This window comes from Panthera tigris, chromosome A1 (assembly GCF_018350195.1).
Source record: "Panthera tigris isolate Pti1 chromosome A1, P.tigris_Pti1_mat1.1, whole genome shotgun sequence".
Classification (NCBI taxonomy): Eukaryota; Metazoa; Chordata; class Mammalia; order Carnivora; family Felidae; genus Panthera; species Panthera tigris.
The window spans coordinates 138,425,958-138,453,625 of NC_056660.1; the positions used below are offsets into that span (position 1 = coordinate 138,425,958).

The 27,668-nt window shown below is 44.8% G+C and overlaps 1 protein-coding gene across 1 annotated transcript in view; it reads left to right on the forward strand.

Annotated features, from left to right (window-relative positions):
- The window catches only part of HEXB (hexosaminidase subunit beta), a 74,143-nt gene that overhangs the window by 24,060 nt on the left and 22,415 nt on the right, over positions 1 to 27,668 (forward strand). The window contains exons 3-5 of the mRNA XM_007079842.2: positions 18,467 to 19,103; positions 22,928 to 23,073; positions 26,437 to 26,502. Coding sequence (XP_007079904.2) covers positions 18,467 to 19,103; positions 22,928 to 23,073; positions 26,437 to 26,502 — 849 coding nt within the window. The remainder of the gene's footprint in view (positions 1 to 18,466; positions 19,104 to 22,927; positions 23,074 to 26,436; positions 26,503 to 27,668) is intronic.

A 27,668-nucleotide genomic window follows, 5' to 3' on the forward strand; every position in this document is an offset into this window, starting at 1 on the left:
GAGGGAGACACAGAATCAGAAACAGGTTCCAAGCTCTGAGCCATCAGCCCAGAGCCCGACGCGGGGCTCGAACTCACGGACGGCGAGATCGTGACCTGAGCTGAAGTCGGACACTTAACTGACTGAGCCACCCAGGCGCCCCTGAGTGGGTGTTTTAAAAATATTTATTTATTGGTGAAACACCATATCTCATTATGAGGTTAATTTGCATATCTTTGATCACCCCTCAGGTTGGTGCATCTCTTCAGCAATTTATTCACCAGCTATATTTCATCTGTTATGAAGATTTGGTCCTAGGTCAGAGGCAAACCTCATTTTACTGCGAAGGGGAAAAAAAAAAATGCTGGCAGAAGTTGAACTATTTCCCCAAGGCTACACAGTCATTAAAAGGGTTAAGTTGGGGGGGAATCCAGTGCAGGGTTTTTGAGGCCTGCTTAAGTAATCTCCCATCCCCACCACCACCGTGGTTGTTTTGGGTTCTTTTAACTCCTCAGTCTTACCTGCAATATCTAACAAAACAAGTGCTGTTGAAAGGACACGTTCCAAGTTCATTGCTTCTCTGCCACTTTACAAATGAGTGAAGGGAGGCCCACAGACTCACATGGGTGTCTGTTGCACCCTTAGAATCAACTGTTCAACTAAAATGGTGACCTGGTTCCGGGGGCCGGAGTGGCTCAGTCAGTTAGGCATCCCAGTCTTGATTTTGGCTCAGGTCATGATCCCAGGGTCGTGGGATTGAGCCCCGCATGGGGCTCCAGGCATGGAGCCTGCTTGGGATTCTCTCTCTCCTTCTCTCTGCCCTTCCCCTGCTCCCTCTCCCTCAGAAAGTAACATAAATAAATAAAAATTTTTAAAAAGGAAATGGGGGCCCCTGGGTGGCTCGGTCGGTTAAGCATCCGACTTCGACTCAGGTCACCACTTCGAGGTTCATGAGTGGTTGGTGACTTCGAGCCCCGTGCTGGGCTCTGTGCTGACAGCTCAGAGCCTGGAGCCTGCTTCAGATTCTGTGTGTGTGTGTGTCTCTCTCTCTCTGCTCCTCCCCCACTCACTGTCTATGTCTCTCTCTCTCTCTCTAAAATAAATAAATATTTAAGAATTTAAAAAAATAAAATAATGACCTCTTTCTGATTGTGTGCCGACTTCTCTTAGGCTTAAGAGTTTAGATGCTCACAGCACAGAGATATTTTGTGTTGGAACTTACTGGGCAAGCTAGGAGCAAAACTGAGAAGACTCACGTCCAAGGAAAACCTGTTGGAAGTCAAGGGTTTCAAAGTCAGGAGTGGGGGTGGTTTACCACGAGGGACAACAGATAAATCCCACTCTCAGGTGAGGCACATTGACAGGGGAAAACAAATATCAGTAAATTATCTGTGAGAGCAAGCCCATTTCTAAAAGATCCAGATAGAGAAAGAACACAACCTCTGCTTTTTAAAGACGGATTCTTTTACAAAGGAGTGCTGAAGAAATGATGCTGATACAAGTTGTTGACCATGTGGCAAAGAATAAATTAGGTTCGGTCCTTCAGGCAACAGGCCAAAATCTGTTCTGGTTAGATTTGTGTTCAATATAGAAATGAAACCATTGGGGCGCCTGGGTGGCTCAGTCCGTTAAGCATCTGACTCTGGCTCAGGTCATGATCTCGCAGTTGGTGAGTTCGAGCCCCACGTCAGGCTCTGTGCTGACAGCTCAGAGCCTGGAGCTGGGTTCAGAATCTGTGTGCGTGTCTCTCTCTCTGTGCCCCTCCCCTGCTCATGCTCTGTCTCTGTCTCTCAAAAAATAAATAAATGTTAAAAAAAAAATTTTTTTTTAATGAAACCATTAAAAACACACAGTTAAGAAAAGCCTAAATCTGGAATCTGATTTCAAGGTGGCAAAGCCTCAAAGCCAAAGAAGGAAGACTCCATAAAGGAAAAGATTGAGGGAAAAGTTGAAAGCCTCTAAACAGGAGAGGGGAGAGGGAAGAAAACCTGACAAAACAAATAAAATGTTCCAGCTCATCATCCAAGTTAAAAGGCAAGTATCAAACCAGGAAAACACCGGCAACTCAAAGAGCAGACAGAGATTACCATCGTCAGTGCAGGACCGTCACTAATGTGAGGACACTGCGTGCGTGCTAACAGAATGCTCGCATCCCATTAGGGGCAGACGGGGAGCTACACCCCTGAGCACTTTCTGCGGAACAGTTGGGACAGCACTTATTGAAATAAAGTCTTAAAGGTAAAAGCTCATACACTTTACTCCATAACTCTACTTCCCAGAAAGATTCAGAGAGCTGTAAAAACATTTTTGCATGAAGGTATCTGTCATAGATTATTTCTGGTAGTGAAGATCTCTGAAAAGTTTAAATGCCCGGTAAGGAACTAGTTCAGTAAAAATGGTCTAGCCTTCCAGACTCCTATTTTAAAAGGATACTTAATTAAAGAAAAAAAGTTCGTGGTGTGTGAAGTGACAAAACAGCATAGAGAGCATGATTATAATCTTATAAAAAGAAACATACGCAGGGGCACCTGGGTGGCTTAGTCGGTTGGGTGTCCACCTTCGGCTCAGGTCACGTTCACGTTGTTTGTGAGTTCGAGCCCCGCGTACGGCTCTGTGCTGACAGCTCAGAGCGTGGAGCCTGCTTCGGATTCTGTGTCTCCCTCTCTCTCTCTGCCCCTCTCCTGCTCATGCTCTCTCTCTCTCTCTCTCTCTCTCTCAAAAAAAATAAACAAACATTAAAACAAAATAAAAAAAGAAAAATACGCATATGAATGGTGAGTGGTAACAACTAGATATAGTTACAATTTTTCGATTTTCGTCTCGTAATTTTCTGTGTTTTGCAGACTTCCTAACCTAAATAAGTAACGTGCATGTGTTTGGTGGTGTCGGTTCCGGTTCCGGGAGAACCATCCCCCTCCCCCACCACACACATGTTTAAAACATCTTGTTGGAACCCCACAAAGGACTATAAAATCGAGACTACGCAGGTGGGTTCCCAGCTAAGCTTTCTTAATGAGAAATTGGGAAGGGTGCATAGCAAGTTTGATGAAATCATTTCTTCATAAAGCTGTAAATATTACAGAAGACACATAAGAACATAAACGGCTGCGTGATCAAAGACCCTGTGGAACAAATCCACTAGGAGTGAAGGGAAATTTATAGGCCGAATTCTTCTTCTTCAGCCAGCTCCCTGTGAGTGTCCAGTTTAATGACTGTTTAAGTTATATCCGCAATTTTCTGAGCCATTCACTTACTTTTCAAGTTTGTAAACCAACACATCAACAATTCCCAATCAATGGGATAGCATTTCTCCAGGGAGCTATGAACATATACCTTGCATTTTAAATGTAATAAAAAGCATGACTAAACATGCCTCTGTTCTTTATAACATAGAAGTACAACATCTGGTCATAAAAAAAAAATGCATTATACAGAGTTGTAAGGATGCCAGATACTTATTACAGAGAACTGTTTTATCCATTTAGCCCAATTTTCCAGATGTTTTATTACTTGGAGACAGGAGAATTGTTGAAGCTAGTGATTGAAGCCCATTTATTTCAGGGGGCTCGTCTGCAAGCCATAGGAAGCATTTCAGGGACAAGTAATTTATGACATGCTACAAGGCAATGCTTGAGGAGGGCTGTCATCTCGTCTGGTCACAAAAAATCCCAACAAAGGGCAAAATACCCTATTTTAAAAACACCCAGCTTCATTTGCAAAAAAAAAAAAAAAAAATGCCTCTTAGGCAAGCACTTAGTTGTCATTTCACATGCAAATGTTATGCACGTAATTGCAGCAATTTCCATAATAGTAGGTCAAGTTGACAGTGCCGATGAAAATGGCCCAGGTTGGCTGTGATCAGAGGCCTGGTTCTCATTGTCTACATGCAGCAAAAGTCTCACTCAGACCAGTTGGAAGTCTTGTCCTCCTAAAGACAATGGGATCAGGTTCACCAGGAGCAGGTGTCACTTCCCCTGTCTTTTTTACCAACAAGTCCCCATCCTTACACACACACACACACACACACACACACAACATACAAGGCTTGCAGAGCACTAGCCCTGGAGCATGCGTGGAGCTGGCCCTACCTGTCAATCAAAGTAGGATTTTGAGTGGGGAGGGGAATCTTTTTTAGCTTCCCCTCTCTCAACTTAGCATCCGTGCCTTTGTTTCGCACTCAGGTAGGAAAAGGCTGTCAGGCATCTCAGAGATGTGTTCTCAGGCTAAAAGGGCCACATTGCAGACTGATCTGTGTCAATGTGTCTACAAGCGTTAGGCAATTTATTTGTTGTTTTTGTTATTCTTGTAAATGCTGGTAGCCTCTGGTATGACATACAGTGAGGTCTGTGTACCCTCTCCTGGACAACTTTGCCACCGTGTGTTTTATGACAATGAAAGGGAGTCTGAGACCAAATTCTGCTACATGTGCCAGTGTTTATTGACCTACTGGCATAAAAATGATCAGACGGTCCATTCTGGTGAGTTGGGGAAAGGTCCCATCTCTCTTCAGGCGTCCCAACTAGCTGTTTGCTTGAGAGGTTCTCTCTAAGGAGGAACAATAAATATTTTTACATCAGGATTAGCCAAATCTCTAATTGGGTCAGGAAACAGGCCTTGGGGACCAGGCAGAACACAGGGGCATGTCAACATCTGGGAGTCAAGCGCTGCTTCAGAGCTTTGGGACTGGGCTTGCTGGATTCTCAGGTGAGGGCACTAGGGCGGGTAGGGTGTCTTTCTAGTCAGCCACAGCTTTCATTCTGTATGTCACCAGTGGGAAATCATTCCAATTGTTCCTTATGCTAGTCAACTAGAATTCTCTCATTACATTTCAAACAACAATATTCAAATCTGTAGTAGTTCTGGGGTATATCTTCCTGATTAGGGTACTTCAGGGACTCACTTATCATCCCTAAGGTGTTGCTTTCTGATTAGGGGCCCTCAAATGCTACCTGTTTCCACATGCATCACACTGTTATATACTGGATCATATTAAGCTAAATTATCCCCAGTTATTTGACGTCCGCTATCCACAAAGGGCAGAATGAGAAGGGACAAAGGTTCTCAAAGGACAGACTCCTGTCCTATTGCCCCACAAAGGGGCGGAGCCTGGCGCTTTGATATCCAGCCATAAAATGTCTTGACTGTGACCCGCACAGGCAGGGTTACCTCATGGTGACAGGGATCAGTTACGGGGGAGGGGGCGGGGCGGCAAGTGGTCTCAAGAGTGGCTGCAAAGTGTCTCTTCCAGCAGCTACTCTTGTTTTTCCTCTTTTGCACACTTTGTTCTTTGATTTTGAATTCTGCTTGGCACTTCTCAGTCCTCATTCTGTTTTCTTCTTTACAGCTCCTTTATAACTTCTTATTCAACTTCCTTCTAGATTGCGGGCCGGTGGGGGGAGGGACGCAGCTCTTCCAGATTCAGGCTTCAGCAGCAGAGGCTGCCACTTTCGTCACCAACTAAGAGCGTTTCTTTCTTTTCTTTTTTAAGTTTGAGCCAGCCAGGCGCTCCTAGCGGCTAAGAGCATTTCAGAGAGACAGCCTACCCCAGTGGGAAGAGACCGGAGACCGAGAACGTGTGGTTAAGCCAAATGGAGTTCAAATCCCACCCCTCAAACTTCCTCATCTGTAAAATGAGCCTAAATTTCTGTACCTTGTCATAAGGATTTCAGAGACTGTGTGTAAAGATTCTGATAAAAGCAGGGCTTTTAAAACGATAGTTCTTAGGCCCCAGGAGCCTCTTGCTGTGAGCAGAGCACCCGTAGGGACACATGCACACAAAAGTCAGGATCAGGCAGAGGTAACTAAACTGTAATTCATTAAGTATTCTAATTATCTTTAATCTTGAGTAATTTAATCTATAAAGGATTGAATCTCATCTCATTCTTTTTTTAATTGTACACATTTTTGAGTGCAGCAAATAAGGTTGAACAGTTGTCCATATGTTCAGTAACTGAGTGTGTTTCCTTATTTGGACACATGGCCTCTGGCAATTTTTCTTTAGAATGTTTATTGCTCTGCATGATGCCATTAGTGGCTGTATTTGCCACAATGTTTTTTAAAGTTCAAAGAGCACCTTTTGTTTTGGATTACTTTTCTGACATGCAAAAGTTTAATACGTTTTTTTTTAAACTACTGATTTGCTTCCTTTATGAGCATCACCCAAATCTAAGCTAAAAAGGAGACAGTCCTCCGTCTCCAAAGATTTAATCAATATTCACTCTCAATTTCTTCTAGGCTTTTATTTTTTTAAATGTTTTTTAATGTTTATTTATTTTTGAGGCAAAGAGACAGAGCAAAGCAGGGAAGAGGTAGAAAGAGAGGGAGACACAGAATCCAAAGCAGGCTTCAGGCTCTGAGCTGTCAGCACAGAGCCCGGCATGGGGCTCAAACCCACGAACCATGAGATCATGACCTGAGCTGAAGTCGGATGCTGAACCGACTGAGTCACCCAGGCACCCCTCAATTTTTTCTAGGCTTTTAAAACTAACTTCATCAATACATCTGGAATTGATTTTGGGAAGGCTGAGATAAAGACCTGAATTGATTTTTCCTCCAAGCTTATCAATTATTCCTATACCATTTATTGACAATACTTTTCTGCCTTAATCTGTGATACCTTCTTGACAGCATATATTAAATTCTTACATCTAATAAGGTCCACATCGGGGCCATCAATTCTGTGATATCAACCTGTTTGCCTCTTCCTAGAGCGACAACCCACTAACTGCAGAATGTTAAAAAAAAATTTTTTTTAACGTTTATTTATTTATTTTTGAGACAGAGAGAGACAGAGCATGAACGGGGGAGGGTCAGAGAGAGGGAGACACAGAATCCGAAACAGGCTCCAGGCTCTGAGCTGTCAGCACAGAGCCCGACACGGGGCTCGAACTCACGGACCGTGAGATCATGACCTGAGCTGAAGTTGGACGCTTAACCGACTGAGCCACCCAGGCGCCCCAGACTGCAGAATGTTAATAAGCAGAGTTGGGGGTTGGGGGCGATGAATGGGGCCAAGGAGGCTGGCAGAGAAGAGGGGGAAGGACTTCCGGGGCAGACAGTGGCATTGGAGCATAAATACGGCAAAAGGGAAGGTCGAGGCCTCATAAAAGGGTGAACAGTAGATACCTCAGTTTGGCTGGAGATGAGGAAAATAAGGGACTGGGGAGAAGAATACATGGGAACGTAGAAAGGGATGCAAAGTGTGACAGGCTGGGGCCCCAGGTCAACAAGAAACTGCCCTGTGTAGTGCTATAGGGATATGTAATTCGGGAACGCATCTTATTGCTGTCCTTAAGAGCTAAGGAGGTGCACAGAAACACTGAAGATAAAATGCCAGCTGTAAGAAGGGGTGACAATGCCACAAGAGCATCCTCAACAAAGCTCCAGGGCCATGAGACTCATCCTACCCAGATGTGACCTCACTTCTGCCAAATCTCCGGAGGACTAGAAACAATCCTACATGTTTACCACCCAATGAAGGGTAAAACCAATTGTGGTATATCCATACAATGGAGTATGACTCCACAATACATAGGAATCAATCACTGATACATGCTACAATATGCATGAATCTCAAAATAATTATGCTGAGTTTAAAGAAAAGATCAAAGAAGACAACATACGGTATGATTTCTTTAAAATTCTGGACCATTCAAACTAATCTGTGGTGATAGAAAGCTGATCAGTTGTTTGGATGGAAGATGAGGTGAAGGGGGGCCAGAGTGGGGAGGACAGGGCAGGAGGAAGGGGTTGCAAAAGGGCCAGAGGAAACATTTTGGGGTGGTAGATATGTCCATTATCTTGATTGTGGTGATGGCTCCACTGTTACATAAAAATTACCAAATTGCACAAAGTGTGTGTGTGTGTGTGTGTTTATAATGTCAGTTGTATATATATACATATACAATTATATATAATTACATATATATATTATATGTCACTTACACATTCAATAAAGTTGTAAAAAAATTCCTAAACTCCCAAGATGAGCTTGGTACACAATGAGGCTGTGAACCCCTAGATATTTGAGCTGCTTCCTGGTTCTCAGACTCTGTCTGTTCATGATGGGAGGGTTCGTGGTGGATATTAGGGAAGTATTTTCTTGTCGTGGAGTCCGGCGCTTTCGAAAGTCCAGGTAGTGGCCACTCCTTTACTGTAGGTCATCCCTGACTCTCTCCTGGGACTCAGGGCTGATGAGGTCTGTGCGGTTTGCTCTTGTGAGTTTCCCATCTGATCTGTTTCTGGTGTTGCAGAGGATGCAATGTTTGTTCTCAGGGCATACCCCCACCCTAACCCTCTCTGGCCTCGTGACGGGTTAACCCATCAGACGGGGTGGCCATGCATTCCTCACCTCCCTGCCTGTGGTATACCTGTGGGCCATTTAGGCTATATGCCCCTCTGCTCAGATGGGGCAGCCCTCCAGGGCAGCCCATGGCTCCCTTATCTAACAGGCACGTCTGCAACAAAAGGAAACAGTTCCTGTTCAGTGCCCTCCTGGAGGCTCCTGACTGAGCTTTCTGGTCCTTCACACAGCACAGCACACAGTGCTTCATGCCAACACTGCCCACAGCACTTCTGCGAGCTCCAGCTGCCTTCGAGTCCCAGTGAGAAGTGAACCCTCATTCCACGCCCTGTGTCAACCTCACGTTTTCTCGGTGATTCTTTTGGGGTCTCCCAGCCTCTGAAGTAACAGACGACTGAATGCCAGCCCCCAACCCCCAAGAACTTGGCTCTCCCCGGGAAGACAAACTGTCCCACCTCTCTCTAGACCTCGTCATGTGGGAGGGCAGGGCAGGCAGATGTGTAGACCCGGCAGCGATGCCCTCCCAGGAGAGCCTGCACCTGTTCACCTGTTTAGCTAGTGCCAAGTCTTCTTACCTAAAGGACTGTCCTCTTGGTCTGCCTGACTCACTGACATACATCAAATTAAGCCCCTTTGCCATTACAGTTCCCAGTCCCACCCGGTTCAGAGTGCTGCATCGTGACGTCTCACATACCAAGACAAATTGTGGAGGGTGAGAGGAGGGTAAAGCAGGGATGTTTTGGGGAAGAGTGGGAGACAGGCAGTTGCCAACATGACCTTTACCCTCAATATGGAGAACTGGTTTTAGAAGTCTTCTGTTACCTTCTTGTGGATCTTGGTCTTTTGTGGCATGGCAGCAGCCTTTGGTCACCAAATGCTTCCAGATGGATTTGGGATTTTGTTTGTTTGTTTAGCATCTTGGTAGTCGGTCTGCATGAACAGATTAAATGAACAGCCAAGTTGTGTAAATACTGCTCATCAGTGGAGGAAGGTGAAGGTGGAGTGTTGGAGGAGAGAGTGAGCCTAGTTTCCCACCGGGCGGCATTGTTAATAGATAAGGGAGTGAGAGATTGTTTCTACAGCTCATCTTAGCGAAACAGGAGGAAATACTTGCCAGTTGCCAGAGCAGATTTAACTCAAACCCTCTGGCCCTTCTGGAAGAGCCCAGTTTAGTACTCGCATGCCAAATGGAGCTCAGCCTCCGTTTTCAGGACTGCGGTGACAGAATACACAAATATTTCAGGATTGTTTATGGATATGCCTTGAGAGCAGAGACATGTGGTCAGAGGGAAGCTCTCCATCCAATATCAGGAGCTTCCTCCTTGCCACAGGCTACTCATGCTTTTTCAGGAGTTAGGCTGCTTTGCCCACCTGTCCGCCCAGGTCCTGGGCTGTCTGTCCTCAACTAATTGTATCACCTTTCTGAGGGCGCTAAATTTGCTCACTCAGCACCCATCCATTTCAACCTCCTTCTAGTATGTCATCCTACAGAGGTTTTTCTTGCTCTCTGAAAGTAGAGCATTCCTATGAAAACTTTCATAAGTCCAAATGGCGTAAAGTGAAGAAGCAATTAGCATTAACTTACATGGAAAAATTGGGGGGCATTCCCAGACCCAAAAAAAAAACCCCGTCTCTTGGCTTTTCTGATACCTTTCGAGAAAAAAACACGGACCTCACAGACACGTCAACCCTATGTGGGCTTGATGCTGAGATGCTGAGTGAGTTCCCTGGGAAGGAGCTTGGTGGCGCCATTCTCGCTACTGCTGGGGGTGAGCGCAGCCTCCATGAAACGCTCGCTGCAAAACAAACGCCGAATGCTGTTTTTGCTTTTCGCCTTTTTTCATAAAAGAGAAAATCCTCTTTGAATTTCTTTCTGTTAGTGACAATAGGTCCTAATGTAGGTCTCTCATAACAGCAAGTTGTCCGAAATGTGAACTTTCAAAAAGTGGGGACACCTGTATTACACAGCCTAGAAACTATCCTTGCTCTGGGATTCCATGTTCTTTAGTGTCTGCCCATTCACTGTGGTACCTTGAGAGCTGAACTCAGAAGTGAGTTAAGTGAAGACAGGGGGGCCTGGGTGGCTCAGTCAGTGAAGTCTCCGACTTTGGCTCAGGTCAGTCTCCTAGTTGGTGGGTTTGAGCCCCGTGTCAAGCTCTGTGCTGACAGCTCTGAGCCTGGAGCCTGCTTTGGATTCTGTATGATCCCTCTCTTTCTGCCCCTCTCCCATTTGCTCTCTCTCTCTCTCTCTCTCTCTGTCACTCAAAAATAAATAAATGTTTAAAAAAAAAATTTTTTTTTAAAGTGGAGACAGAGACAGTGCATGAGGTATCCCTTTTACTGGTAAAGATTGGAGCTGAACTGGAGGGCTTCTAGAATTACAGCTGTAGTAAAGTCTTCTCCATCAGGCATTTGGCTCTCTAGTCACAAAGGAGCAGTTGCTGGAGGAAATTCGGCCAAGAGTCAAGTTATTCAGCTCTCACAAGATTCTATGAGCCTCTGTACCTGCGGTTAATATCCTGTACTCTGATACCCTGAAGTTAATTGATTTCTGCTAAAGCTAGCTGGAGTGGATTCTGTGCCCTACAACTAAACCTTGAATGACTAATAAATTGTCCGCCCACAAGCCTCAGTTAGAACTATAAATTTCCTGAATGCCTCTTCCCCCCTCACTCCCCATGGCTAATTGATCCACAAATATCATCTAAATAAGTTGTTTTATTTTTTTTTTTTTAACATTTATTTATTTTTGAGACAGAGAGAGAGAGAGAGCATGAACGGGGGAGGGTCAGAGAGAGGGAGCCACAGAATCTGAAACAGGCTCCAGGCTCTGAGCTGTCAGCACAGAGCCCGACGCGGGGCTCAAACTCACGGACCGCGAGATCATGACCTGTGCTGAAGTCGGACGCCTAACCGACCAAGCCACCCAGGCGCCCCTAAATAAGTTGTTTTAAAGAAAGAATTATTATGACACTTGCTAAAATGGTAAGGAAGACTTTATTCAAGACGATTGCGATAGGTGTCAAAACTACCAAGAGAGATTGGGATCAACTCTGAATACAACAAAGACAGCTATGGGTTTATGGGTTTATAGCCAACAAGCAAAATTGGGGTGGGGGCATCACTGGATGGAAAATTACTAAGAGGAAACATCAGGAGTAGTAGAGATTCTTGCTAAACCAACCTAGCAGGGTTCTTGTCGAAGGAGGCCCGGGTGATGAGATGTCAAGTGCGGGGGGATTCTTGATGAATGGACTTACCAAGATTCTTGCTAGAAGTGGGCTCTGCTAGGCAAGAAGGGGGCTAGAAAAGGCCTGACCAAAGTTCAAAGAGAGTCTCTCTGTCAGTTGATAGATGAAAATGTGCTCAGCACGGGACAACAAGAGGCTGTACCAATTCTCTTTCTCTTCCCCATTTTGCTAACATCTTAGGTCGGGCTGGGAGGGAGGCCAAAGCTCAGTGATTGAAGTAACTGAAGGTCAGGGTGCCCGGGACAGGGCCATACCAAGGAGGAAGTGATGTGGTCAGAGACCTGGGTGGTGACAGATTCTGTGCCATCGTGTGCATCGTGTTAAGGAACTTGTATTTTCTTCTAGGGGCAGTGGGAAACAAGCCACTGAAGTGTCGTGAGGAAGGAAGTGACATGACTTCATTTACATTTTACAAAGAAGATTTTGGCAGCTGTTTCCACTCGGTTGAGGTAGGGGTGAGGCTGGTGGGATGAACAGCCAGTGGAAAGATCTTTCCAGGCCAATCTACCTCATTCTTTTGTCATTTCTGGGGAGAAATTACAGGGGTGGAGAGGGAGAGGGATTCTATTAACATAAGCAATGAAAGAATGAAAGGCCTAGGAACATGCCTAAGAAATAAGAAAGTCCATGAAAAGTAGTCTATGAGACTCTGGAGACAAGCATAAAACAACTTCAAAAATTAAGAGAAATTATTTCCAAGCTGGAAGACTCAGTGATGTCAGTTCTCTCCCAACTGACCTACAGAATCAGTGCCATTCCAATTATATTCAACAACTTTCCTGAACCTTGGCAATCAAGCCTTTAAGTTTATGTGGAAGGAAATATGATTAGAAATACCCAGAAGTCTTAGAAATAAGAACAATGTATACGTATGCCCTTCAAGATATCAAAGCATAATTCAAAATTACAGCGATTTAAACTTTTTTTTTAAGGTTTATTTATTTTTGAGAGAGAGACAGAGCACGAGTCGGGGAGGGGCAGAGAGGGAGACAGAATCCAAAGCAGGCTCCAGGCTCTGAGCTGTCAGCACAGAGCCTGATGTGGGGCTCAAACTCATGAACTGTGAGATCATGACCTGAGCCGAAGTCGGACACTTAACCGACCGAGCCACCCAGGCACTCAAAACTACAATGATTTAAATAGCATAATACTTTAGCATAATACATAATACATGCATAATAGCATAATACAATGATTTAAATAGCATAGCACTTGGCACAGGGAAAGATACGTAGGCCCACAGAACAGAGACCCCCAAACAGAATGAACACATCTTGGTGCAAATTGTTTTAAAATTACAGGATGTATCTTAAATCCGTGAAGAAAGAATGGCCTGTTCAATAAATGGCCTTTTGACAATTGACTATCCATTTGGGTGGAAAAAAAGCTACAGCCTTACTATGCACAAAGATAAACATCAGCTGGAGTGTAGTAACCTCCTTAAAAACAAAACTATAAAAGCATTAGAAGAAAATAGGAGAATTTTTATCATCTTTGAATTCTAATCAAGTTTTGAAGCTGTAAAATGAAAACTGACAAATTAAACAAAACAAAACAAAAAAAGGTAAAACCAATTTAAGACGAAATACCACACGAGATAAAAGACAATGGAGGGATGGGAAAAGATGTGTGCAATATACAGGAGAGATTATTATCTATAATTTAACAACCACGCATACAAATCACTAAAGAAAGAAAACAACCCTAAGGATATGAAACAGCTCTTACTACAAGAATATGCAAAATGGCCATGTTTTTTTTCAACCTCGCAAGTAATAAAGGAACTACAGACTAAAACCATTGATAAAATTGAAAACGATTAATAGTATTGTGATATGAACACTCTCCTACACTGTCACCTGTTTTGGAGAGAAATTTGGCACCATCTATCAAAATTTTATTTGTATGCATCTTTTAAGGTGTTGTTAATTTCTCACATGACAGTAGATTAAAAAAAAAATCATTTTGATCCCTGGAAGTAAGGCGTGGCCATGACGAACACCTAAAATGTGGGAGTGACTTTGGACTCAGGCAGTGGACAGAAGCTGGAGTGATTTTGGAGACAGGGTTTGTGAAAGCATGATGGGCCTGGAAAAGACCGTTAGTGGAAGGACATAGACCAGAGGAGGCTCACTTACGGGAGAGCAAGGAAAACCTTACTGGAAACTGGAGGAAATGTGATCCTTGTGACACTGGCAGAAAGATCACGATGGCCTTCCATGATGCAGAGAGTGGAAGATGCGCCTGCTAATGAATATGGGGTCTAACTAAGGAGATTTCCAGCTAGAATATTCAAGGTGCCGTCCAGGTGTATCTTTCCACTATACTAAAGTATGAGAGGAGCAAGGTAAAGGAAGGAAGGACTGTGGAAACATAAAGCAGTCAAGGCTTAATTGGGTTTTTTTTAAACAATTTTAAACCACATTTTCTAGGCAAGGCAGCCAGGGAAAATGAAGACTTGGCTTTCAGGCAGAGATGGATCCCAGGTTCTCTCGGGAAAACATGGTCTAAACACGAAACCAGGGGCGCCCTGGTGGCTCAGTCGGTTAACGTCTGACTCTTGATTTTGGCTCAGGTCATGATATCACAGTCCGTGTGTTCGAGCCCTGGGTTGGGCTCTGCACTGCCAGTGCAGAGCCTGCTTGGGATTTTCTCTGTACCTCTCTCTGCCCCTCCCCACTTGTGTTCTCACGTGCTTTCTCTCAAAATAAATAAATAGACTGGGGCACCTGGGTGGCTCAGTCGGTTAAGCGTCCACCTTCGGCTCATGTCATGATCTCGTGGCACGTGAGTTCGAGCGCCACATCAGGCTTTGTGCTGACAGCTCAGAGCCTGGAACCTGCTTCAGATGCTGTGTCTCCCACTCTCTCTACCCCTCCCCTGCTCACGGTCTGTGTACGTCTCTCTCTCTCAAAAATAAATAAACATTAAAAAAAATAAAAAAATAAGGCAAATCTTAAGAGACTTAAAAACTGAAAATAAACTGAGGGTTGATGGGGGGGTGGGAGGGAGGGGAAAGTGGGTGATGGGCACTGAGGAGGGCACCTGTTGGGATGAGCGCTGGGTGTTGTAGGGAAACCAATTTGACAGTAAATTTCATATTTAAAAAAATAATAAATAAGTAAATAGACTTAAAAAAATAAACATGAAATCTAGGTTGTGAATATAAAATCCCTTAAGACCTCAGAAAGATCTATTGTGGTGTCTCAGAGTATCTGACAATGAGACAGAAGGTCATTTAAATATTTTAACACTTTGTCGGACAGATCCTCTCAAACAATACGGTTTCTAAGAATCCTGTTCCCAGCAGCTGCCCACAGTAGCGAAAGGCACATATTGAAGATTTGGTGCATATAGCTTTTGTCTAATGGCATGAACCTCAGTGAGATTCACAGAGAATCAACAATTAAAAAAATTTTTTTAATGTTTATTTAATTTTGAGAGAGAGACAGACAGAGACAGAGCATGAGCAGGGAAGGGTTAGAGAGAGAGAATGAGACACAGAATCTGAAGCAGGCTCCAGGCTCTCAGCTGTCAGCACAGAGCCCAACATAAGGCTCGAACGCACAAACCGCGAGATCATGACCTGACCCGAAGTCGGACGCTCAACCGACTGAGCCACCCAGGCGCCCCAGAGTTAACAATTTTTAACAGAAATGTATCAGCAGAAATGCTACCAGTTTGAACTGAGAAACAGTTGGAAAAGTGACAGATGAAATGACGTCTTTGGACCTGCAAATTTCTACAAGAAATCTACTCAGGTGCAACCACATACTACTTTCCAAGAACAAGGAAAAATGACTCAAGGCAGAACCCAAAGCCAGACACTGGAGTCAAGAGTCATAGAGAATTACTTTGAATCTTTGACTCCTTATCAATTTGCTTGGCGGGCTTTGGGAATTGCTATAAACCCCTCAGTGCTTCTCATTTTCCCTCTTTTGAACAGAACCGTCTCTGTTGGTTATTCTAAGTCTGTCCCACCATCGTATTTTACATGTGTGGGGGTACAGATAACTTGTCTCTAGATTAAGAGACTCTCTTGTCTATAGATTCACAGAAACTGTACTTGAGGATATTTACGAATACATTTAGGAGCCTCATCCATGCTTAGTACTAATTTAGATGCCAACATTCTGAATTTCATGGAAATGTTCTAAAAGGATGAGACTTTGGGGGTTCTTTGGAGGAAGGGGATACGTTTTGTATGTGGGAGGAATATAAACAATTTGTGGTCAGAGGGCAGACTCCTCCCTTGAAAAAGTGTAGCCTTGGGGCGCCTGGGTGGCTCAGTCGGTTAAGTGTCCGACTTCGGCTCAGGTCACGATCTCACGGTCTGTGAGCTCGAGCCCCGCGTGAGCCCCGTGTCGGGGTCTGTGCTGACAGCTCAGAGCCTGGAGCCTGTTTCAGATTCTGTGTTTCCCTCTCTCTCTGCCCCTCCCCCGTTCATACTCTGTCTCTCTCTGTCTCGAAAATAAATAAACGTTTAAAAAAAAAATTAAAAAAAAAAAAAAGAAAAAGTGTAGCCTAATTTCTCTCCCCTTGAACATGGCTGTGGTTACTAACTGACTTCTAAGGGATTGAATATGGTGGAAGCATCCTGACAAGAGGAAGCCAAAGAAAGGTGTTGTGGCTTCCTTATTGTTCTTTTTATTTTATTTTATTTTTTTATTTTTTATTTTTTATTATATGAAAACCTTATTGTTCTTGTTCTCGCTCGGTTCACTTGGCCTTGGGGAAGCCAGCGGCCATGTTGTAAATATGCACAATAAACCTTATGGACTCACGTGACAAGTAACTGAGGACTTCAGCCAACAGCCAGTAAGTAACTCCTGTCTCTTGCCAATAGCCATGTCGGCTAGCTTAGAATCACTTAGCCTCCAGCATTAGCCAAGCTTTTAGAAAAATGGCTTCAGATGATCACAACCTCATGAGAGACTCAGCCAGCCTCACCCAGCGAAGATTCCTGAATTCCTGATCCACAGAAATTGTGAGGTATCTGTTATCTTATCATGTATTATTTGTTGTTTTAAGCTATGTTTTGCAGTAATTTGTTGCACAGCAATAGATAGCTAATACACAAGGCGAAGTTGCCATTGAAGAAATGGCAATTGCAACAATATGAATTGGAGATTGAACCTTGGAGAAATTATGCTGTTAGCCTTCAATTAACGGTAAGAAGTGGCAGTGAAGATGAATATTGCAAATTAAGTTTGTATAAATTATAAGAAGAGGGACTAATAAGGTGGCACTGGTGCTTCCTGTAATGGAATAACTATATTTTAAGCATGCCCCACAAATCCTCTTTGAAGTCTTTTCTTATAGGTAGGTCTTCGCCAAAATTTTCAGAATTCTTACTATAGTACATATGTGGTTTGGGCTTGCCTAGTATCCTTTTCTCTTTCTTCAGGTAACAGATCACTTTGTTAAAAAACAAAACTCAACAGAGTAAATTTTAAGATCTAATTGTCTTTATTAAGTGATTCATGAATTGGGCAGCATTCCCATGTAGCAAAGTAGTGGGGAGCTCCACTGAGCTAAATAAGAGAAACGTTCTTTAAGGCAAGAGGCAGGGGGAGGGTGGCGCACCTGGGTGGCTTAGTTGGTTAAGAGTCTGACTCTTGGTTTCGGCTCAGATCATGATCTTAATGGTTCGTGGGTTCGAGCCCGCACTGGGCTCTGTGCTGAGATTCTCTCCCTCTCTCTCCCCTCTCTGTCTCTGCCCTTACCCAGCTTGTTCTCTCTCTCAAAATAAATAAACAAAAATTAAAGCAAGAGAGGGCATTAAAAAGAAGAAAAGAATTTGTTAGCAAGGAATACTCTGTTTAGGCAAGGTTGTGCTCCTTAGGAGAGTATATGGGGTCTACCAGTAAATTTCCTAGTATTGACCATAAAATTCCATGTTGATTGGTTAAAGGTTACATTCCTGGGGAGTTGAAATTGTATTTAGGTTAGGTATTAAGTTTTGGTTTACTGACTTGGGGCTTTAACCTAAGTGATGCCATTTTGGGACTGCAGTTTGTTTGTTTTTGTTTTAATTTATTTTTTGAGAGAGAGGGAGAGAGAATCCCAAGCAGGCTCCGTAGAGTCAGCGAAGAGCCAGGTGGGGGGCTTGAACTCATGAACCTGAGCAGAAATCAAGAGTTGGACACCCAACCAACTCAGCCACCCACATGCCCCCGTAGTTTTCTCTTCAATAACCTCTTCTTTGGGGAACATCAGCACCCTCCATCCCATGTTGGGTCATATAACTTAACTCCTTTGCCTTAGGTGTGCTATCAAACTTGTCAATTGGGATCCTTTTTCAGGACTGACAGGGATGAGTAAGGGGCATAAGCTTCCCTGAGGGGTTGTCCTTGCCACCCAAGAAGAGGGCTATCATGAACAGCCGGTCTGACAATGAAGCCAATATGGAGAAAAAATGAGTTGAAAAATAGAGGAATATAAGCAGGGGAGAGGGGAAAGGGGAAGGAAAGAGGGAGAGAGATGACATTTGAGCCCTTGCCACACTGGACCTAATGACATTGTTTCTGCTTGCTTCTAGATCTGCTGTTTTATCTCCAAAGATGCAGAGAGGCCTGCCACAATAAACATTGAGGCTGCTCTCAGGAATTCTCTATAAACGGAATTACTTTTTTTTCTTGAATGGGGATGGGAGTTTCCAGGCTGTCAGATACTTAGGGCTGAGTCACCGTAGCATGCTACCCAATTTCCTATTTAGCAATCTTATTCTAACATTGTTTTATTCAATAATCTTTTGAACCTGACTTATTTAATAGTTGAATAAAATATTTGACACATTTTTGTTCTATTTTGTAACTGTCACGCTTATAATTTCTTCGAAAATGGCAGTGTGGCAATATGAATCGCTCATTATAATACACTGCCTGTTTGTATCATCTGCCTAATTAACTGGGCCCACGGCGTCCCCGTGAAGCCTCGCGAAGTCCTCCGCCAAGATCCACTGAGGAAACCTTTTGCCTAATTTTGAACCCCCCACCTGCTGACAAGTCTGCCCCCGGGGGTTCCGACGGGAGGCTACGGTTCAAGCTGAACTGCGGTCAGGGGCGGTCTGGGCTGGGGCGCAAGCCGCAGGAGCCCCCGCCGCAGGAGCCCCCGCCGGCCCAGCCCCGCGCCGCGTTTCCCCGGGCCTCCCCTCCGGTCGGGTCGGGTCGGGTCGGGCGGGGCGGGGCGCGGAGGGCGGCGGGGCGGTCCCACAGGCCGGGAGGCGGGCCTGGGCGGGGCGCGCCGTCAGCTGACTCCGCCGCCCCCGCGCTCGGCGCTTCCTCCTCGGGGTCCCGGCGGAGGTCAGGTGCGCGGGCTGAAGCTCCCGTAGACCTGGGCCGACCGGCCATGCGGCACCGCGGGTTGGGGCTGGCGGCGCTGCTGGCGCTGCTGGCGGCGCTGGCCCCGCGCTCCTCCGCCGCGCCGGAGCCGGCCCTGTGGCCTATGCCGCTCTCGGTGAAGACGTCTCCGCGCCTGCTGCACCTCTCCCGCGACAACTTCTCCATCGGCTACGGCCCCTCGTCCACCGCCGGCCCCACCTGCTCCCTCCTGCAAGAAGCTTTTCGGCGGTGAGCGCTCCCTGCGCGCTGCGGGGCGGAGGCGGGGCCAACCCCCTGGGGCGCTGGGCCGGCGCGGGGGGCGAGGGGAGGGGAGCCCTGCGCGCCTCTTGTCACCCTCGCGACCCTACGCGTGCGTTTTTCCCCGTTCAGCAGATAAGGAACCAGTGCCGAGCTGGCCCGTGACCTCGCCAAAGGGACAGGTCCAGAAAGTGGGAGAGCCGGCTCAGACAGCCGCTGAAACCCAAGCTCTTCCCCTCCTCCTCCTGCCTGCTAAGGGACTTCCCGGGCATTCTGGAACCCTGGTTTGCGTGCGGGATACTGAGGGGGAAGGAGTAGGCTGCTCAGAATCTGTGCCCAGCTTCGGCTTGGAGGGGAGAGTTGGGCGGATGGAGGGGCTGGAGAGTGGCAGCTTCTTACGTGAAGAGAATTCTAGGAGGAAAATGAGTGCTTAATGCTTGACACCAGAACTCCCAAGTTGGTTGCCGTCTGCAGTATCCCCACCCCACTGGCCCAATCAGGTAACAGTTCAGAAGGCAGAAAGTCCTCAGGTTGGAGCATTGCCCAAAACTCCCCAAGTCTGTTTCTTAGGAAATGTTCCATGCTTTCATCTAATTACTTCGATGTAATAGGTTCATCGCAGTCTCTGCTTGTCTTTTCCCAGCACGTCATGTGCTGGCTCTCCCCGCTTCCTGTTCTGGAGCTTACCACATTTCCACGTCTGCCACCTCTTTGGCTACAGACGGGGTGAATCAGGGGATGAGGAGGCAGCCGACAGCCTGGCTTTGCTGGCCACACCACACGAAGGCTGATTGCACTTGGGGAGGTGTTTCAGCAGCCTTTCTTTGGTGTCCCCTCACCGTGAGACCTGTGTAGGCTGGAGTCTCCTGAAGGCCTGGAGTTCAGGGAAGGAATGTAATTTGGTGCTGGCTAGGAAATATTTTAAAAAAACAAACACGCTTACCATGTTTGCTTTGGGACTCAGTGTCTAAAATTGTATTTTCCTTCTGTGCCATACTGTTAGTAAAACGAGGACTGGGTGATAGGCTTGAAATGACGAGGATTATGGCAAGAGAGCAAGGAAGTCAAGTTGACAGTGGTTGGATAACAAGGGCTTGAGTCAGTGGTGAGATGGTTTGAAAACAAGGCTTGGCATTTCGAGGCAGTGCAGGTGATTATCTGGAGTTGGCCTAACTAACCATGGCTGGTGTGTGAAGCAGCTGTTAATTATACCCTACGCTGTTAGTTAGGAAGCAGGATATAAAACATTAGCCCTTATGGCTAAGACTTGAAAGCATTCAGGGGAGCATTCTAGGAATTCAGGAAGGTCACTTGTCTATTTCAGAGTATAAGCGCAGTGTGGGTGGAAGAATGTAGAGATGATGGAGATGTTCCAAAGGCTCTAGGTGGACACACGGTCTACACCCTAGGCAGTTCGGAGCCAGAGGCTCCTGTCTTTGGGGGGCCCAACTTCTATCACAAACCCTGCTTTTGAACTGTGTTTTTTGCAAGGAGAGAGTTGGGTCTGGTGCATGGCAGCTTCCTCAACTTGTAGAACAAGGTCTGTTGCATGCTAGTTACTCATTTTTTAATTAAAAAGAATTTTTTTTCATGTTCATTTTTGAGAGAGAGAGACTGAGCGCAAGCGGGGGAGAGGCAGACACAGAATCCGAAGCGGGCTCCAGGCTCTGAGCGATCAGTACAGAGTCTGATATGGGGCTCGAACTCACAAACTGTGAGATCATGACCTGAGCCGAAGTCGGACGCTCAATTGACTGAGCCGCCCAGGTGCCCTGAGTCACTCATTTTTTTTACATGAATGAATAGCTGCATTCCCTCAGTTCCTGAAAGGGAAAATTAACCCAAATACCTTGGACACCATTGGTTTAGAACCCTTTGAGTTTTCTGTTAGTTTTAATATCTAGGACCAAAGTTCTCCTTATTTGGGCCAAGCCAGCACCTAGCTCAAAATTCAGAGCTGCTGGCAATTTTAATTGCCTTTTTTAAAAAATTTATTTAACTGTGATAAAATACATATAAGATAGAATTTGCCATCTTAACCATTTCTTTTTAAATTTTTTTTAAGTTCATTTAAGAGAGCAGACAAGCACACACGAGAGCAGGGGAAGGGGCAGAGAGAGAGAGAGAGAGGGACAGGGAGAATCCCAAGCAGGCTCTGCACTGTCAGTGCTGAGCCCCACGCAGGGCTCGAATTGAAGAACTGTGAGATCATGACCTGAGCAGAAACCAAGAGTTGGACGCTTACCCTGCTGAGCCACCCAGGCACCCCACATCTTAACCATTTCTAACTCTACAGTTCAGCGATCTTAATTTCCTTTTTTTTAAATTTTTTTTTAATGTTTGTTTATTTTTGAGACAGAGACAGAGCATGAACAGGGGAGGGGCAGAGAGAGAGGGAGACACAGAATCTGAAACAGGCTCCAGGCTCTGAGCTGTCAGCACACAGTCCAACGTGGGGGCTTGAACCCATGAGCTATGGGATCATGACCTGAGCCGAAGTCAGACACTTAACCGATTGAGCCACCCAGGTGCCCCTCTTAATTTCCTTCTGATTCTGTCAAGGTTTTCCCTTGGAAAGGGCCCCCAGCATCATCGTCCATTCTGTTCTGTCACTGGTTAACTTCCATACACTTCCAGACTCATTGGAACTTTCCTACCTCTCCTTACTTTTCTGGAAAAACACAAGGTGTTCTTACACTTAAGTAGCATACACAGCCTCTGGCTTATCAAAATCTATAAAATGTTATTTAAATGATTGCTTTGAAGCCTGTCAGGTCTTTAGCACCTTTAAATGCTGTTTTAGGGGCGCCTGGGTGGCTCAGTTGGTTGAGCGTCCAACTTCGGCTCAGGTCACGATCTCGCGGTCCGCGAGTTCGAGCCCCGCGTCGGGCTCTGTGCTGATGGCTCAGAGCCTGGAGCCTGCTTACGATTCTGTGTCTCCCTCTCTCTCTGCCCCTCCCCCGTTCATGCTCTGTCTCTCTCTGTCCCAAAAATAAATAAACGTTAAAAAAAAAAATAAAAAAATAAATGCTGTTTTAATATCCCCTTTCTCTGGTATTTGGGTACCGGCAGAAGGTAAATTTTCAAGACCCTGGTGAGAATTCTGTAGGCTAGTGACCTTCTTTGGGGGGGGGGGGGGGTTCTGTATTAGCTAGGTTTTTTTTTTTTTTTTTTTTTGGAAGGTAACAGGAACTCTGTTTTAGTCAAGCTTAAGCAATAAGAAAACCTATTATCTCACATTTTAGGAAGTCCAAAACAGGATTCCACAGCTACTTGACTAAGTGGCTCAACAGTATCATTAGGGAATCCGTGTTCTTTCCATCTCTGCCATCTTTAGATTGGCTCTGCCAATTCGAGCCCTACAGCCGGTCCAGGTGTCACATACAGAGAAATGTGGCTTTTGTGGCTCACTTAGTGTAGGCAACTTTCTGCCACCATTACCCCTAATGCACCACCTTCATCACTGGGTGCAATTGGCTTTCCTACCCAAGAGTGATGGGATTCCCATTATTGGTTTGATTACTGGTTCTTAACAGTCTCTTCATATGAGGCACTTGGAAGTGTGGGTGTACCTTCTCAAATTCCCGTGCCTATATCCCACCCTCAGAGATTCTGATTCCGGAGGTCTGGACCTCAGTATTTTCAAAAAGCTCCCCTGGAAGTTCTGATGTGCAGCTTGGGGTGAGAGCCTCTAATTGGACCGGTACGGGGTGGCCGGGATTGGAGGAGCCCCACTGGGATGTCCACTGCCACATATGTATGTAAAATTTGGCTGCGGTGCTTTAAAACTTTATTTGAATTTATTTCTCACACAGATATCATGAATACATTTTTGGTTTCGACAAGAGGCAGCGTCGCCCTGCTAAACCTAATGGTGCGATAGAGTTACAGCAACTTCTCGTCACAGTTGTCCTGGACTCGGAGTGTGATCTTTTCCCCAACATCACTTCAGACGAGTCCTGTGAGTACCTACGCTGACGTGAGCGTGTCGTGTCCTGTGCTGCTCGTTGGGAACTTAAGTGCCAGAAACAGCTTCCATGCCATGAACTGTTGTGAGTTCTTGGCCAGTGAGTTTATGATTTTTATTTTTCAACTTAACATTAAAGTCATGCACAGTCATTGTAGAACATCTTTAAGCACAGGAAGTGAAGAGGAGAAAATACATCATTCATAACCCCAGCACTCACTTGACCACCGTTATTTCAGATGTGGTTTTTTTGTAGAGTGATACATTGAAATATTACACGTTGATAGCAGTATAAACGTATGAGAAACAATTATGTGAAAGTGGGGTTTTTGTATTTGGCTTTTTTTTTTTTTTTTTTTTTTTTTTGTCTAGCAAAACGAACATGTAATGAAATATTTTTCTATGACATCATTTTTAGTGCAGTAACTTACTTGGCTAATAACTCATTTTTGGACATCAGGCAGTTTCTTCGCTTTTATTTTGAAGATAAATCTGTGTGTACCTCCATGATCTCTGTTTGTAATCTTATTTGACACAAAAATGATACAGAACTGGGGGTGGGGCTGGAGCTCTTTCATTTCAGGATATAAACAAAACTTAGCTGTAAGATATTTTTGTTGCCTAAAAAGTTTCTGTAGGGGCTACTGACTGGGGAAAACATGGAATATACACCAAGGAACCAACGGGAGCAGTGTGAGGTTGTAGGTGATAAAGTGCAGAGAGAGCAGACTGGTGAGCTGGGTGTAAGGATAGAAGGGATACCCCAGATCTCAGAGAAAAGAGTGACTCCTTTGTCCTCAGACTGCGTTACAGACAGTTCAGTATGTCTCTTCATCCTCTTAGTATAGATCACATTTCTTAATAATACACCTCGGAAAAATAAGTTAATTTCTCAATTCTGTAGCTGTTCTTAGAAGAGAAACAAGATTCTTGGGCAACATCAGATATGTGATTTCAGTTGACCGCACTCAGACCCTTCATGAATTATGTTTTACAATCTGAATTGAGATAGAAAGGGTCATTGACTTGCCAAGGAGTCTTTGCGGTCTGTTAGCAACAGTAATGACATACTGTAAATTCCAGAAAATACAGTGTTTTGAGACGGGAGAGTTAGAGCTTGTTATCCATTCAGCTTTGCAAACCTTTATTCTGAAAGAGAAGCTCCTTGGGCCAAGCTGATTGTGTTTTTCTGGTCGAAGGATAAACTAGTTTTAAGTTTTAAACGAGTTGATGAAGATGCTGAGAAAGTTAACACAGATGGAAATGACACCAGCTGCTGCAGAGTGTGGGAAAATGGTGGAGGGAGTGACAAGTGTTGCAGCATTATGTATTAGAAATGTGTATTCCCTGTGAACCAGGAATGACCTAGTTTCTCCTGTAGAGCATTAATTACATATAACAGGGATGTTCGACGCAGCTTGTGTGTACCGGTGAAGAGTTATAAACAAAAGTACATGTTCGTCCCCGCAAGAATGACTAAATATGCCTTGTCAGTCCACACTAAAGAACACAGCAGTGAAGAATAAAGAGGCAGAGTGAAAGAACAGACTTGGAGAGCCTGCCAAGATGAACTGCTGGGTTGAACAAAGGACGTTGTATACTAATGCAGGATACTGTTTGTATTTCAGCACACACACAGGAACGCACATATGAAGCCATGCTACATTTGTTAACACGTGTGTGTGTGTGTGTGTGTGTGTGTGTCAATACCCAGGAAAAGGTGTGATGCGTATTTCTTCTGAGGAAAGTAGAGGGACTTGAGTGGGCATCTCAAAGGCGATTTTAGCCTTACCTATTTTATTTTTAAACAATAGCATATTGATGTTATTTGTATGCACACTCTTGAAAACAAAGTAATTACGGTGCAGAAAGCAAGCACAGAAGGGGATAACTGAAAAGTCAAAGGTCCCATCCCACATCAGGGAGGTAATCACTGTGAACACTCATAATTTGGTTTTGAAATAAAAATTAAAATTCTCCAGCTTCTAAGAAAACAAAATCTCGTTTTAACTGCTTTCTCGTTGTGGGTTTTGCGTTGAGTTGAATCAGAACCCTTGTTGCATCCTCAGCTATTGGAAAATAATAAGCATCAAGTACATGCAACATGTTAATGTGTTTAGGTGATTCTTTGTGTTACAACTATTTCTGGGAGATCTCAAAACGATGTTGCAGCAAAAAAATGTTTTTAAACAGCATCCCATGAGTCTGGTGGCTAAGAACTTGATAGAGGTGGAGAGGAAACATGATTACATTGTACTCAAAATAGCAATCCCTCTCTTAGCCCGGCCTTTAGCTAACTCAGCACTGCTGTCTTCTGATGGAAACAGCTGCCTTGTCACAAGACTGTCACCTGAGAGAGTCACCTGATTATTGGCTGTTGACCGCTCTTTTCCTTACCTGTGGCCTGCTCCTGTAGGACAGTGTGGGTGGTGGTGGTGGAGGGTGATGATGCAGGCCAGATATGATACTAAGTCATTAACCTGCAGCCCTCGAGTGTCTTTACTGTGGCAGAGTCCCCATCTTTCCACACCCTTCAGCTTTCAGTCTCTCTGTACTGTCTGGTGCTTTACTTTATCTGTGTTTGACTCCAAACCTCTCCAAAAGTCTCAAATGACTATTGGGACAGCCTTACACAGAGTGGGATTTAAAAGATTGAGAGATTAGCACCCCCCCCCCCCCCTTTGTCCAGAAGCATCCAACTGGAACCTGCCCTACCTGGGTGTGAACATTTTGTTGATTGGGACAAAGCTGAATTTAGCTCAAGTGACTTAGGAAGTGAACCTTAAGGCATATTTAGGCTAATAGCTGGGAAGGTGGGTGCAAGGCAAGTAGGGAAGCACAGAAGGAGAAGAGAAAGAGTGGAGGTAAGTCTCTGGCCTTTGGTGGAGTGGAAGATTGGAGTGATACTTGAGGCTTTCACAAGGAACTAAGGAACTGAGGAATGTTTTGCACTTTTGATTTAAAGTCATAGCTGAATGAGGAACCTAGTCTGTTGAGGGGCAGTGGAGAGAATAACTCTCCTGGAGGGGAAAAGAAGGAATTGTGGAGATGTCACCCAGATTTCTGACTCGAAAAGTTCACCTTGGTAGGAGGGCACTGTGGTGCCTCACGGAGATGAAGGCACTAGGGACAGGCAGGGGCAGCACGGAGCAGGAAAGAGTGGGGGAGCTCAGCTTTGGGCATGCAGAGTTCAAGGAATCCGCAGGATATCTCTGAAGAATGTACGGAGGCAGTTGGAGAAACAGGCCTGGAGCTAGGGAGAAAAGAATGGTCCAGAAATATTAATTACATGTTTAGGAAATTCACTGTGTGTCACTGAGGGATTAACAGAGAGAAACTTTTTCCCCCCCACTGCAGATGCTTTACTTGTGAAAGAACCAGTGGCTTTCCTCAAGGCCAACAGAGTTTGGGGAGTATTACGAGGTAAGTTATTTCCTAGTCGAAGAAACATTTCCATTTGGTGCTTTGGGAGATCGGGCACAGCAAAATTTTGCTTCCTTAGACCCTTTACAGATGGTTCGTCGGTTGTTTGCAAAATAATTTCCATCAAACGCAAACACTTAGAGCACAGAAGAAAGATCGCCTGACCTTTTAAAAAATGTCTGTTATTATAATTATTCATGAGTGGAAGTCTTCCATGCTCTGGGGACTGTAATGTTGACAGAGCTAGAAGTGGCTCAACCTGCTGAGTTGGGGATTTTGTTTCACTTTGTTTCATTGTTCCTTTCTTGCTGCCTTTGGTAGCAAGTCTCTCCCTCCCTCCACTTAAAAACATTCTTTATTTACAAACAAAAGGTTTCAGATTTATTAGGGAACCTACTCATGCAGAAGCACCAGAGCAAAGAGAAGAAGATTCTACCTGATAAGACACATTCTCCTGTCAGTCCAAGTAGTGGGGATACTTTCAGCTTGGTAAAGTGAGATGCTAGTGACCTCGACACAGCATAAATGTGTGCTGTCTCCTGTGCAGTTCCTTACACAGTCCGCTTGGTTCTTCTCCAGTGTCTCTTCTTGGGGTTGCTCCTGATCTTATTACCAGTTTTCACTGGGGAATGGGGGGTGGTTCTGTTTTCGTTTCTTGGCCAGGAATCACTTGATCTTGAAAGTCTTGTGAGAAGCCGTGGTGAGATGCCTTCAGCCACACACACCACAGGGGTGGGAGAAGGGAGAGAGCCCTACCCCCCCCCCCCTTTTAAATCCCTGTGGAGTTAGGAAACATGGCCAAGTTGATAGGGACAGTGTGAAAGATACACATACCTACAGAGGTGGGAGGCAGTGGGTGGAGAGAAACCTTAAAAGCTTTTTCTGAATTTCAGCCAGAGTCGGAATTTCAAAGTGAGGGTAATGGAACATTTACTTGCACTGTGCAAAAGCTTCTTTTACTCTTACTCCTCTAATTTGAGATGTTGTTGTAGTGACTTCCAAATAGTAGGGTTTTAAAAATAATTTTTTTTAAATGTGAGCTAACCACACTTACAGTAATTAAAAATAAAAGTGGCCTTGGGTTTGATTCAGGTTGAATGTTATCTGAAATAAAATAATCATTGTGATGCTGTATGTAATAATAGTATGATTTCAATCTTATTTCA